Here is a 14,653-nt window from a genome sequence, read left to right on the forward strand (position 1 = left end):
TGAGACTACTGAAATTCAAAGTACCTTTTAGAATTTGACCCAAATTATCAAGCAAATCTATCCGAATTTATATTTTAAATTATTAGAAATTATAAATCTTTGAGGAAGGAATAATAATAGAGGATATCTAAGTTGTAGAGGAAAGAATATGCAGGTAGAATCAACCACTGAAGATAGTTTTGCAGATCAGTTATTAGAATGCCACATTCAAATGTTGAGGCAGAATAAAACAGCATTGCACACCTACTCAGAGCAACCAGACAGTATGTATATAAGAATTTTAAAGTCATCAGATGTTTGCTTTACCAAGTTCTACTTGATAGTAGTTTATCCGTTTTATTTCAAAACTATTTCCTGTCTATGTTCATTATCTAAGAATCAGCCCTTTCTCAGAGTTAGGAAGTATTTGACTTAAATCAAGACTGGAAAAAATCTGCAGATATAAACCATGTTTAACTGGCATCAAAACAGGTTTGTAATGTAGACAGTATACGTTTCAGATGTTTATGGTACTTCTCTGGTAGTAGAGAAAATATAAACTGTGATACCTGTTGTCTGGTTCAAGTAAATTTTTTAAATTTTAAAAAATAATGTCTTTTTATATCTGTAGAGATGGGTGAAATGCTGAATTGAAAGACCAATTAAAAAGCATTGAGAATTAGCTGTGCAGATCACCTGATTTAGTGGGCTTTCTGAAAGATGAATCAATAATAATGCTATTGATTTTAAAAACTACCCATATGTCACTCCCATTTTTTATTTGCTGAAAGTGAATGTGTTGACATGTGCAGTAACTTCAAAGATTATTTTCACTGTTCTTACAAGATCTAATATTAATTTGATTATTATGAGCAACAAGCAATACAATTAAAAAGAAGTTAGTAGGCTGCTTGGCAACAAACAATTGCAAAGAATTTAACATAGGATTTTGATAATCATCAAGCCCAGGATATATATGGTAGATGTTTTAGTTTTGAAATGTCAAATTTCATATGAAGCATACGCATACACATTTTGGGGTATTTCAAGCTTTCATTTACCACAAAAGCAGTTAAATTGTAATGACTTCTCCATTTTTCCAAGTACAAAATGAAGACAACAGTAAATGATGTTAAAGTAAATTGAGTACTGAAAAAAAAAACAGTATGCATGAATAATAAATATTAAACCCCAGCTTGGTCTTTGGGCCTAGAACCAACAGATATTTCTAGTATTGATTTGGCACGCACTGAGACAAAAAGCTGGCAATGAAAGTGCATCCATGGAAGAAAAGGCGCTAGGAAGGCTTGGCTTCAAACCAAAAGGCCATGTGTCTTAAGATTGAATTTTGTGTGCCCTTCATTGTTTAAAATCGCTGTAGATGATGGATTTGCTGCGTAGAACTAGGGCAAGAGATCTAGAGTCTAACCTCGGCCAGTTACTCAGTTATTCTCAGACCCTCCGTTCTCCCAAGTACTTTAGTAATCCCTGGTCTTAAAAGAAATTTGCAATACTATATAGTGTAGTTTTACATTTCAATTTTCGTCTTTGGACAAAATTCAAATGCTCAAGCTTGCTCTATAAAAATTCAACAAAAATTCTGGATCTACGTGGATAAACTACGATGTGCAGGGAGTGTGGTTTCTTTTCAGGCCAAAATGATTTTACTTGATAGTTGGTGTGGAAGTTTAAAAATAACGCTCAGAATTAATATTCCCAGGCCTTTTCACGTGTTTTGGGTTTATCGCTTTAACAGAAGTTCCTAGCATTTTGTATTAAATATTCTTATAATCTCCCTGCTCAATGAAAGAACCCTTGGAAGCACCTTTATGACACCCTATCGTCGCCATCATCAAAAGTTTTTAAGACTCACTCTTAGGTTCTAACGCTTCATCTTTTGTTTCTTCTACGATTGTCCCTTTACCTCTTTCCTCTTCAAACTAAAAGACAAATAAGCTGGAAGGGGGGCAAAGTACAAAGTGGCGATCTGGCACATTGTTAGGTAACTGCTCGAGAAAAGGTGAATTACCTCCACAAGGGTCGACAGATGGAGGATCTCTGGGAGATGTCAGTGGGATGCGTGGGTTGAACGCCGTAGGCGTCACGGCCGAAGGCACCAGCATCTGGGCTGCTTTCTGCGGCCTCCACCTGCTGGAGGAGGGGCCGGGGCGGAGCTAAGATGCGGAGGGAGGTGACGCACCGGCGACACACATCGCCCCGCTCCCCGCCCGACCCCCAGCCAGGCCCAGACCGCAGCAGGCTCCTTCGTCCCTCGGTGAGTGTCCTCTGCTAATGCCGGCTCGAACTCCTGACGCCCAGCGGATACAGCCGATACATGCGGGTTTTTCAAGATTGGGAGTCCGGGAGGGCATCCTGCTGAAATCCTTGAGTTGTTGGCTGGGGTCAAAGGATGGGTGCGGGATTAGGAGGTTCGGCTATAAATACGAGGGAAAGAGTACTGAGGGAGGATATTGCGTAGCTCATCAAATCAGAACGGTGTTGGCCAGGCGTGTAAATGAAGCAGAAAGACATTCTGCATTGAGCGCAGGCTGAGGGAAAGATGGAGATGGCAGAGGAGGCTTATGTCTGCCTCAGGCCTTTTCCGTCGGAACTGCAGGCTTTGCTCTTTGAAGAGCAAGGTTCTGCATCCAGCGGTGGCTAGGAAAAGCCTTTTCTATACGGGAAAAAAAAAAAAATATATATATATATATATATATATATATATATATATATATATATATATATATTAGGGGTTATGAATATTTAGAATATTTAGGTTTCAGGGAGGAAAATGCGTAGATGTATGATCAAAAGAAAAGGGTTGTATGGCCACTGCCAGAAGTTGGGTCAGCAGCTGCAGAGGGAAACTGCATGAATATTTGTTTCCCTGTTCTGCAGGCTTCTTGTCTTACAGAAGCTAGCTAACGTTCAGGACAGGTTAACTCCCCAGGCTAGTTTTCTCCTTCACCTGTCTTTCCTCTCATCACTCCGCCTCCCCAAAGACTAACCCCCAGAACCGCGAGGCAATATTGCCAACATATTAATAGCTATGTAGGAGGCTCTATGTCTGGCATAGTTCTAATCCTTACCTGTTTTCTCACACCTCTTCACAACAACCCTGTAAGATAGATGTTTTTCTCATCCCGTTTTTGCAGAGGAGGAAGCAGAGGCATTTGCCTAAGACCACTGAACTAGTATGTGGTGGGTGGAGCAAGCATACCTCATCTTCCCTTCCAGATTGCAGGATGGGCCTGAGCTGTGTGTGCTTTCACTCCCACAGGATCTGAAATGTGTTAGATGTGTGCTAAGCTAAAGTGTTCCCTTCCACCACTCCTAACTTTTTTTGTGATTCTTTGCTGTTTGTGTTTTTCTAACTCCTTCCTGTGAGCCTTAAATTCAAGACGCCCCTCTCCCTTTCTCGAAATTGAAGTAAGATTTTTTTGGTGGTTGTTTTAATATAAAAGGAAGAGAGTGATGGGATTAGGGGTAATGCAGAACTTTCAGAAAGCTACAAAGAGGATAAAAAATGACTGAGAACAGCCGTTTCGGTCTAGTCTTCCCAAGAATTTGAGTACAGAGGGAACTGGCTGTCTTGAACTGTTTTATTTTTTAACTCCTTTTCACAGCAGATGTCCTAAGTAGAGTGGACACTTAAGGCAAAAGCAAACCCCTAGAAGTTTTCATTGTGATCCCTTTGTAGATAGTCTTTGACTTAGTTCTTTGCATGATTCCATCATCACAATTGCCCATTGTGGCCATTCAGTATAATTTAGTCTTATTTCTGCAGGTTAAAAATGGTTTCCAGGATGGTCTCCACCATGCTATCTGGCTTAGTGTTTTGGTTGACGTTTGGATGGACTTCAACATCTGCTTATAGCCCGAGGACCCCTGACCGGGTCTCCGAAACAGATATCCAGAGGCTGCTCCATGGCGTTATGGAGCAGCTGGGCATTGCCAGGCCGCGGGTAGAGTATCCAGCTCACCAGGCCATGAATCTCGTGGGCCCACAGAGCATCGAAGGTATTTACTGTGTTCTGCCACTTTGAAGGTTCTATTGGCATTTAAAATAATTAATACATATTGAAGAAACTCTACTTCCTCTCTCCGTTCTCTCTTTTTACCTATGCAGTATACATATATACATATATATGTATGTATATACACATATATCCACATGCAAATACAAGTCCTGTAAGAGCAGGGACCTTATCCATCTAATTCACAGTGGTAGCCTTAGCACCTAGCCCAAAGTCTGGTACGTTAATATTTATTGAATCAATGAAGGAAGATCTAGCATTATCCCTAAGGAAAGATTAGAACCCAGGACTCATGTCTTCTCCCACACTGATCTTCAGGAAATTGTATCCTCCAGCTGGCCGCCTCTTTGAGTCACTGCCACCCAATACTTGTAGAAGATTCTCAAAAATGTAGGACCTAAAGGATCTTATTTGATTCTTAGGGATGACATCATATAAGCCCAAAAGGAGCCAAAAGAGGTACTAACATTAAGAGTTTATGTTAGATACTTAAAATATATATATTTTAAAATATAATAAATGTAAATGTAAATCTTCCCAGATTTTTTTCTAACTTTCTGATAATGTGGTCATAATACTTTTATTAAAAAGCAGCACTTTGTTGTTTAATGATTTTTGTATAAAGAGAATCTAACTCTAACTCTTATGGGCTGGTGACCAGCACTTTATGGCCAAGTGCCTTATTTTCATGCCTTGCTTTGTATCCTCTCTGATCTCTTTCTCCACTCAGGTGGAGCCCTAAAGCAATAGCATGGTTATTTCAGGTTAACTGCAGAGAGTGTGTCAAGTATTTGCCCACAGGAGTGGGTCCTATGGAAAGGTGTGAATTCTTTCTCTGGGTTTTGTCAAAATACACACCCAGCAAATGCTACTCCCTATGGAATGATGATGCCTAATTTTGCCTGAGTTTTTAATTTCCTAAAAATGCTTTCTACCTTGGGGTCCTGTAAATGCCATGGATATTGTTGATATGTGATCCTTATTTCTAGCTTGTTACCCACAGTTTGAAGCCATTGTGTAAAACTAACTCTGTGGGGTTATTGTCTATTTAGGCTGACATTTGATTTCAGGAATGGATTAACACAGATTATTTGAATCAGCAAGCATTCTAACCTAGCATAGGGCTTGAATCAGAAGAAATCAGACAGGCTTCACACGCCCCTTCTGAGGAGAATTTAAATCCTTCCTGGGACCTGCCACTTGTTGCATCAAGCACACCTATCCATTTCAGACCAGCGCTTTGGAGACAGTAAATATCTGCCCTTTTAATGCAGTAAGTGCTTGGTTAGTCACCTGGCTGTTGCCATGGAGAAGGCTTCCTGAGTTTCCATTAAGGCCTGATCATCTGTGTGGAAAAGAAACAGCAGTTTTCTGGCATCAAAAGCCTGTGTTTATCCCGAGCCTCATTTTCTTCACTGGATAGCCAACTATTTAGTACCCACCATATGCCAGATACTGTGCAGGAGACTAGGGCAGCTCTGCCCTAAAGATTCACCCTCTTGGGGTGAGAGAAGGACAGGTTATCACAATGCATCATGGCAAGTGTTTGGGTAGATGTACAGACAAGCTACTGCCATGGAAGCAAAGAATAGGAGTAATTAATTCTGCTTGGGAGTGGCTGGGATTGGCTGTAAGGAAATGCTTCTTTGAAGAAGCAACATTTCACCTGGGTTTTGAAGTTTGAATAGGAATTCATCTGGAAATGGCAAGTGAAAGGCATGGATGTTTGAAAGAACACGATTAGGATAATTCAGAATTAAAAACTCTGTTTCCATTATTACCCTTGGGGTAATGTGAAGTCATAAACCATGTTAAGTCTCCTCTGACAATGTCTGTGCAAGGGATGAATACTGCCTTGTTTTTTAGTTTTCTATTACTATGTAACAAATTACCACAATTTAGCAGCTTAACACAATAGCCTTTTGTTATCTCATGATTTCTATTGCTCAGGAGTCAGGCATTGGTTTGCTGGGCCCTCTCTGTTCAGAGTGTTGCCAGGCCGTCTTCTGCACTCATTAGGGTTGTCAGCAGAATTCAGTATTTTTGCCATTTGGGACTGAGGTCTCCTTTTTCTTGCTGACTGTTGGTGGGGGTCCCTGTTAGCACTTAGAGGCCACCTTCAGGTTGTAAGCCACTTGGCAGACCTCTCACAGTGTGGCAGCTTACTTCCTTAAAGCCAGAGGGAAAATATCCCATTAGTCTGGTAATTATAAAATAATGTAATTACGAGAGTGACTATCCCATCACTTTTGTCATTTAACGAAGATATCCCATTTTATTCACAGGTCCCATACATAATCAAAGGCAGAGAATTATGCAGGGCGTGTTCACCAGTGGGTGGGGTCTTGGGGGTCATTTTAGAATTCTGCCTATTACAGCTTGGGTGCAAGCTTAGCAGAGAAAATAGTCCAAAGACCTTAGGTTCCTAGTCCTGAACCTTGGCATTAATTCGTTGGGTAGTCTAATACTCATTCAAGTGAGTGTGGCATTGTTTCCACTCATCTATTTATTTGCTTTGTCTCTACTCAGACATTCACTTATGCTAATTCCCAGGCTTTTGACTGATGTATGGAATATTTTCCATATCCCTTCCAACATTTATTTTAGGATTTGATTATGAAGGACCAAATGAGAAAAGTTTCTTTCCTAATTTGTATAGAAAGAATACACATAATATGTGTATTCTGGTAAGAATTTTAACACATGTTTAACATAGACTATTCTCAGAGATACCCGGATTTAAATACCAGCATTGTCATTTATTAGTGATGTGACCTTGAGCAAATTATTTAACTTCTCTAAGCTTCCGTTTAGCTTGGGGGTAGGATTTAAATTTACACACCTGCAAGCAGGTAACATTCCAGTTCAGAGAAGCAAAAATAAAGTTTTAGCATACATGACTGCAATATTGTGAAATCATTTCTAAATGAATCATCATCATCGCTTTAGATGACAATTACTGGATTCTCAGTTCCTTGCAGGCAGGGCTGTTCATTTTCTAATCAATGGCACATACAAGACAATTTTCTCATATTTTGTCTACTCTCATTAATTAATTGTTTGATCTTTAGATTGACTATCAAAGATGCATATTAGCTCTCATTATCAAAGATGCATATTAGCTCTCAAACAGTATTATAAGCTACTTTAATATAGGATATAGTATCAGTATAAATTGCCATTAAGTTACTGAGGTCATATAGCCTATTAAAAAAAATTTTCTTCTTTAATCCCTTATACTTTCTAGTTACTGTAACATTTTCCTGCTCCCCTTCTCAGCAGCCTTTTAACACATACTGATCGTACTTCCTCACATCCCATTCTCTCCTAGTTCATTGTAGTTTACTGTTCTCACCACTCCTTTGTCAAGTCAACAAGTATTTCTTGAATGCCGGGCATGGTTTTAAGTACCGAGGAAATAAACATGAACCTCAAAGATTGGCAGGATAGGGGAGATATAGTCCTTAAACAAATAAGTAAAATGTATAATAAGTCAAATGGTTACAAGTGCTAAGAAAATATAAAGCAGAGGAGAGGGATGGAGGAGATTATTTAAAATAGGGGTAGGGGATTTCTCTCTGGGAAGATAAGCCAAACTCAGAGAGTTGAGAGAGTGAGCTGTGTGATATATGGAGGAGGACATTCCAGGCAGAAGGAGCTGCGAGTGCAGAAGCCAGTAAGACAGGAGCCAGGAGGCTAGTGTGTCTGGAGCCTGTGAGACGGGAGATGAGTTAAGAGGCTATTGTAATAATCTGGGTGAGAGACGTACTGGTCTGATAGCGAGAGGAGTGGTGAGACATGTCAGATTTTGGATATATTTTGAAGTCAAGCCAACAGAATTTGCTGGTAGGTTGAGGTAGGAACTGAAACGAAGAGAGGAGTCGGGGGTGACACCAGGATTTTCTGCTGAAGAAATGGAAAAGAAGTTTTCTACAACAGGAGCAAACAGGACCTTCAAGGGGAAGAGTTCAAGTACAGTTTTGCACGTGTTAATTTTGAGATGCCTTTTAGAGTCTTCTTGTCACGGCCAACAACTTCTTTGCCTTCATCCTACTCAGCCTCTCAGCATTCAGCACAGTTTACCTCCCATTCCCTTCTTAAAACCCTTTTCTTCCTTGGTTTTGGTGCCAAGATGTCAGGATACACTATGATGGCACACTTTTGGCTTTCCTCCTTTTCCCATTCCCTTTAACCATTTTTTCTCAATTTCATTTTCATTTGTTTTCTTGCTTATTGCTTCTCCTGCCTTTAATGTAGCCTTTAATTGCTAAATTCTCCAGGGCTCAGTACTGGGTCCACTTCTCTTAGTGTTATAAATTCTTTGTCTAGATGATCCCACTTATTCTCTTGCCATTTTTCTAGATGTCATTTCTTTTCTTATGACTCCAGTATTTGTATTTTCAGCCAAACTTCTTTTTTGTCTATCTGTAGACTTATGTGAATTGCTAAATTACCATGTGTCAGTCCTGATTTCTCTACCACCACCGTTCTCAACCTGTTTATAGCAATCTTTTCTGTGTAAATGAATAGTGCCACTATTGTGTTACATATGTAAGCTAGAAACCTAGATTTTCTCCATCACATGTCACACCCAAATTATAAGCAGTTTATTTAATTTCTGTTCTTAAAATATATCTGTTATTTTGCCTGTTCTGTCTTCTTTCCAAGTCTACTGCAAACACTCTAGTTCAGGATATCATTGTGTCTGGCATGGATTTCTGAAATTGTCTGCTAACTGATCTTCCTGCTTAAACTCTTGGTTTCTTTCAAAATTTTCTCCACAGAAAAGACAAATTTAAACTTTAAAAGTTTAAATCTGATCAACGTCACTCCCATGGTTGAAAGTCAGTCGGTGGCTTCTTGCAATGACCTAGAAGGATCCACATCTCCTGTCCGCCCTCCAGCCTTGGGTGAAAGTCCCTTGGCTCCTTTTAATCCCTCGGTCACACAAGACTCTTCCCGCCTCCAGGCTTTTATGCCGTGTGCCCCTTCTGCTCTGCATAGCTGAATCTTCCTCTCCAGGTCTCAGTTTCAAAGTCACCTACTCAAAGAAGCCTGCTCTAACAGTGCTATTTGAGTATCCCCCACTCTGTCACAGTATGTTCTTTTGTTTTTTTTTTTTAAGCTCTGTAGCATTTTTTAGTAATTTGTAATTAATGTTTGTTTCCTTGCTTATGGTCTATCTCTCCACTGGAATGTCAGCTCCATGAGCCTATGTTTGTTTTATTTACTGCTTTATACCAGACACATAGTAGGCACCATGGGGGAGGAAGAGACTTTCTTCTACCCTCTTCAGTTCTTTGTGGCTAATTAAATCAATATGAGACAAACTAACAAGAGAAAATAACCAAATTTAATTGCATGTGTGTGCATGGGAACCTCACATACATAAGAGGTTCAAAGACAGAAAGAGGAAATTAGGTATATTTGACATTCTAAACTAAAGACGAAGGGCTTCAGAGGGTCTTTGCAGGACAATAAAAAGGGCAGATGTTTAGTAATTAATAGTTTGCCCTGCCATATAGATAGGTTTAAAAAAAAATTATCTCTGATAACCTCTTATTATGGGCAAGGCCCCTAATTCAAATTCTTCTAGGTAATTAAAGGGAACAGTGCCGGGTGCAGAAGTCTATGTTGAGCTCACGGGGATCTCTCTTGCCTTTAGCTCAAAATAATTTGCATACCACAGAGGCATATCTTGGGGTGACTCTTTCTGAACCCATACAACACTAAGTAAATATTTGAAGATTGAATATATCATATCAGGGAAAACTATATCTGGCAGCAATAAGTATATAAATACTACATGACATCAGGATCTGTTTAGACATTTTCCTTTTCAGTTCAAGGAAAATATTCCATTTCTATTCTGTTTAAAAAAAAATCTACCTAGAAGTTTTTGCCAAGAGCTCGTTATTTACTTTGACTATGACTGGTTACCCTGGTTTGTGCCCTTTGTACAGCTACGGATTGTGAAACCGTAAGGACTCTTTGTAGTTCTGGAACTAAACCAGCAGGGGGTTGAACTAGACTCAAAGTATATCCCAGGATTCCTGAAACCTGGTAGCCAGCCTCCTGGCCGTTACTTGCTCTAAGCGGTCACCTGAGAGGAAGCATTTGCCAAAAGCATTCGGAGAGGATCGGGGGTTATTTTTTACTTCTCCATCTGCAACTTAAACATGACTCCGTAAGGAGCATCTTTTAAATGTATAAATTCTTAGCCCAAAGCAAAACAAGAACACAAAGTCAAAACAAACAGGGACCAATTTATTGTTTTATAGAGAAGAAACACTTGCTTTAATGGCAAGGAAAACTGGGGTTGAGTCTTGGCCATACTGTTTACTACCTGTGGGTGATCTTGGCAACTTTTCTGATCCTTAGTTTTCTTGTCTATAAAGTGGGGCTTCCAACTCATCCTCTTGCATGCAATAAGTGGATGCTATTAGTAACTGAATTGCTTCCTCTCACTTTGGGGATTATCAGTAGCACATTTTCAATCTTAATGGCTTTCCCTTGATATTATTTTCAATTACTCATCCGGTTAGCAATACAGTTCAGATATGCTTCAGTGCCCTTTGTATTTCAACAGTGCCCGTCTTTCCCCACACCCAAATTTGCTCATTGGTTCCTATGACATAACTAAGTGGTTACTGTTTTATTATCCTCAGAAACAAATAAAGCTACCAGCTGTCTAAGGGATTGGTTCAGAGAGCCATTTGCTATGGGATAGAGACTCAGGATAGAGACTCTTGGGAATCAGAACTGGCTATGCCAGCTGACACTACTGTTGGCCTTTGATGAATCCAACCAGAAAATGTGCTTTCTTTTTCACAGTGTTAACAGCCTCAGGCCAAAGAGAGTCTCCTTAGTGCCACTGGTTTGTTTTCTTCACTGTGGCAGGCCACCAGATATCTAGCATTGTGATTACACCAGATATTGAACCACTGAGACAGAAATTTATAAATATTGGTGTTTGATAGTTATGAATAGTTTTAAACCTATATTTTTAAACAGTCAGTTCTCCATACTCCTGGGTTCAACCAATCACGGATTGAAAATATTTTTAAGACTGTGACATTGTTGCTTATATGTACTATGTAATTAGCCCTGTGATAGTTGCCTCTGTACCGAACATGTACAAACCTTATTTTCTTGTCATTCTTCCCTAAACAATACAGTATAGCTATTTTTATAGCATTTGCATTGTATTAGCTATTATAAGTAATCTAGAGATGATTTAAAGTTTACAGGAGGACATGCTTAGGTTATATGCAATTACTATGCCATTTTATATAAGAGACTTGAACATTCTCAGATATTTGGCATCCACTGGTGTCCTGGAACCAGTCCCCCATAGGCACTGAGGGATGACTGTATTGCCAATCATAAAAATATCAAAATTATTTTTTATAATACTGACTTTTGGGCCTCAGTTATTTCATGTCAAAACAAAGAGAACCAAGATCATGTTCTTAATAAATACCAAGTGGAGAAAGAGTCTTTTCTAAGATAAAGCCTACTTGAAGGGGCAGATCCTAAGAAGTCTCTACTTAGCCAACCTTTGCCCTGGATAAGGGAGCTGCAGTGCCTCTACTTTGCCACAGGGTGGCAGCAGTGCTTCCCATTTGAAGGTCGGAGGGAAGAGACTTTAATATCGAAGAACAAACAGGACAGGGCCTCACTTGTTTCTGGCTAGTCTCTCTGCAGTTAGAGGAAGGAGTCGGGTGACTTGATCCAGGTATCCTAACTAAAATCTGTTTCTCGGTTATCCCCATCCTGGGGACCAGTGAGAGCAGAGGGTTTGAATGGGCCAGGGGTTTGGCCCATGTCATTTGGGGTTCCGTTGAGCCTACGCTGAACTCAAATCCTTAAAAAAGTGCCTGGATGAGTTCCAGTTTTCGTTCTTGGGAAATTTTGCAGATAATGATAAGAAATTCAGAAGGAATAGGGAGAAATTTTTGGTGCTTTTGGCGGGGGGAGTCGGTGGAGGGCAGAATAGAGAGAGGAAAATGATGACTTCTTTTTACATTGTGTTTAAGATGCCCTGGTGGCATCTTAAACACAATGTAGGTGTGTGTAACACAGGAGAGGTGTCCGGGTGGAGAGAGAGATTTATTTGGGAGGCATCTCCATGTTAATGGTGGCTGATGCTACAGGAATAGATGAGGTTACCCTGGATGAGTATCAAGGAAGAGGATCAGAGCACCTAAGAAAAAGGCTTGGGAGACTCAGTACAGAGGGCCAGGTGGAAGAAGAATCTGGAAAGGAAACCGAGAAAGACTGGACATAAAGGAGAACCAGAAAGGTGAAGTGTAAAGAACACAAGAAAAGAATGTTTCAAGAAGGGGCAGTGGTCACCATGGTCAAAATCAGCAGAGAGGTCGCATGAAATAAGGACCATTGGGTGTAGAGTACTCACTGGGCATAGCAATACTGAAGTTACTGGGAGCTTTGGACAGAACCAAAGGCCCTGTGGGGTAGTGGGGGCAGAAACCACACTGCAGGAAAAGGAGAAGATGTGATGTAAAAATCTGTTACCTGAGTCTTCCTGGTAAGGGGGAGAAGACTGAGTAATAGTTATGGAGGGATTTGGGAGGACGGTGATACAGAGACGAGGAAGATTTTTGTTTAGGTCGTTTTGGAGATTTAAACTTGTTTAAGTGCTAATTGGCAAGAACCAGTGGAGAGGGAGAGTTGAAGATGTTCCGGGATGGAGAACAGATGAGTGAATGGTAAAAGTTCCTGAGGGGGTGGACAGGGACGAGAGTGGGAGCACAGGTAGAGACCAGGGTCTTTCCTCCACTGGGAACAAAGGGAAGGGCAGAGATGCCTCGGGATGAAGTCAAGTTCAGAGGTTTTGGCCTTAGTATTTGCAGACTCGGTACTCTTTCGAGTCACCTGCTCAGAATTAAAATAAGAATGAAATGCAATCAACCTCCTAAATATTCCATTTTATACATCTCATATACCTTACCTGTATGTTTTTTGATATTTTAAAATTTCAGACAAGACCGGTTTTAACTTTTTATGTATAATATAACTAATAGTTATTAGTAATTATATTATAAATGTTTTATATTTACATTATATAACTCCAAGATATCTTGTAAATGTAATCTAAGATCAAAAGATCTAGATAGTGTCATCTTTTTTATTTTTTTTACTTAATAGTAATAAATGTTTTAATGAGGCATAAATCAAGAACAAAAGTGGAAAATAATCTTAATAATGTGTGCATTTTAAGTGACTTTGCAACAACACAATATAAAAATTAATGCAGTCTCCTTGAATGCACAAGATGCGAATACGAATCCCCACAAAGTAACAATTTGTCAAGAATCATAATTTTTAAAGTAATGGGCTTAGATAGTAATTATAAACAATGCTGATTGCTTTTTAGCTGATAATCATCCTTGATTAGGATTATTTTTAAATCATGTGAATTTTGAATCATGTGAGATCTTCAGTTCATCTCTTAAATAAAATGTGACAATCTTATAATGGAAAAGAGACACACAGAAAACTGGCAAAATTACTGAAATTAAGTTTACTGTAAAACAATTGCTAATTGCTATGCCACGTGTCTGACTCTAGGACAATCCTTGTGAAGTGCTCACTTCCATTCGGGTTGGAGCCTAGATGAGTCTGAGCCTCAGTGTATTTTCATGGAAGCGAGTAGAACCCAGAAGTATTACAGTTCTCCAGAGAAACAGAACAAACTGTATATATCTGTATTTATAAATAGACCTGTTCTTCTCTCTCTCTCTCTCTCAATATATTTATACCACGTAAATATATGTTTATATTCTATGTATATATATACCAGGTGTAGGCCGACATGTTTAAGACTGGATGTGTATATATTTACATACTTATTATGATATCTAAAAATCATGAAGTTCACCACTTTCTAGGAGCACAGATAAAAACAGATTGGCAGTGCATCAGAGTTACTTTTCAGTGTTCCATGACATCGCTAAAATAATGCTAGGATGTTACGAGCTTTCAGGTTTGTAAAAACATAACGATAAATTATACTGGCATCGGATATGAGTTGAGTATTTAGAAAATATCACATGTATCTCAAAATATTGGACTGCTGTTTGGTGACTGGATATTGCCGCACCATTTCCTTTTGGAGCAAGAAATTTAATGAGATTCGACATGTGCAAACTGTCTAAATAAGATGCAGTCAAATAAAGTATGATTAAATTTATTAAAAAGAGATAGAGAAAAGAGATTTATTTTAAGGAATTGGCTCATGTACTTGTGGGGCTAGAAAATCTGAAATCTGCAGGGCTGACTGGTTGGCTGAGACCCTTGGAAGGGTTGATGTGATCTTGAGTCCGAAGGCAGTCTGGATGCAGAATTCCTTCCTCGCTGGGTGACCTCGGTCTTTTTCCTTATGGCCTTCAACTGATTGAATGAGGCTTACCCACATTATGGAAGATAATCTGCTTTACTCAGAGTCTCCTGATTTAAATGTTAATCACATCTCAAACACACCTTCACAGCACCATCAAAACTGGGGTTTGACCAAGCATCTGGGCACTATAGCTTAGCCAAGCTGACACATATAATTAACCATCACAACAGAGTAGATGAATACCACAGTAACACAGTTGCCAGCAAGCCAC

At 39.5% G+C, this 14,653-nt stretch overlaps 1 protein-coding gene across 2 annotated transcripts in view; it reads left to right on the forward strand.

Moving 5' to 3' along the window:
- The first annotated feature begins 143 nt into the window (after positions 1-143).
- The window catches only part of SCG5 (secretogranin V), a 53,934-nt gene continuing 39,424 nt past the window's right edge, over positions 144-14,653 (forward strand). For both annotated transcript variants that reach the window (XM_039843980.1, XM_039843981.1), the window contains exons 1-2: positions 144-2,254; positions 3,767-3,999. In XM_039843980.1, coding sequence (XP_039699914.1) covers positions 3,774-3,999 — 226 coding nt within the window. In that variant the 5' untranslated portion in view covers positions 144-2,254; positions 3,767-3,773. The remainder of the gene's footprint in view (positions 2,255-3,766; positions 4,000-14,653) is intronic.

This window comes from Pteropus medius, unplaced genomic scaffold (genome assembly GCF_902729225.1).
Source record: "Pteropus medius unplaced genomic scaffold, Ma_sr-lr_union100, whole genome shotgun sequence".
Classification (NCBI taxonomy): Eukaryota; Metazoa; Chordata; class Mammalia; order Chiroptera; family Pteropodidae; genus Pteropus; species Pteropus medius.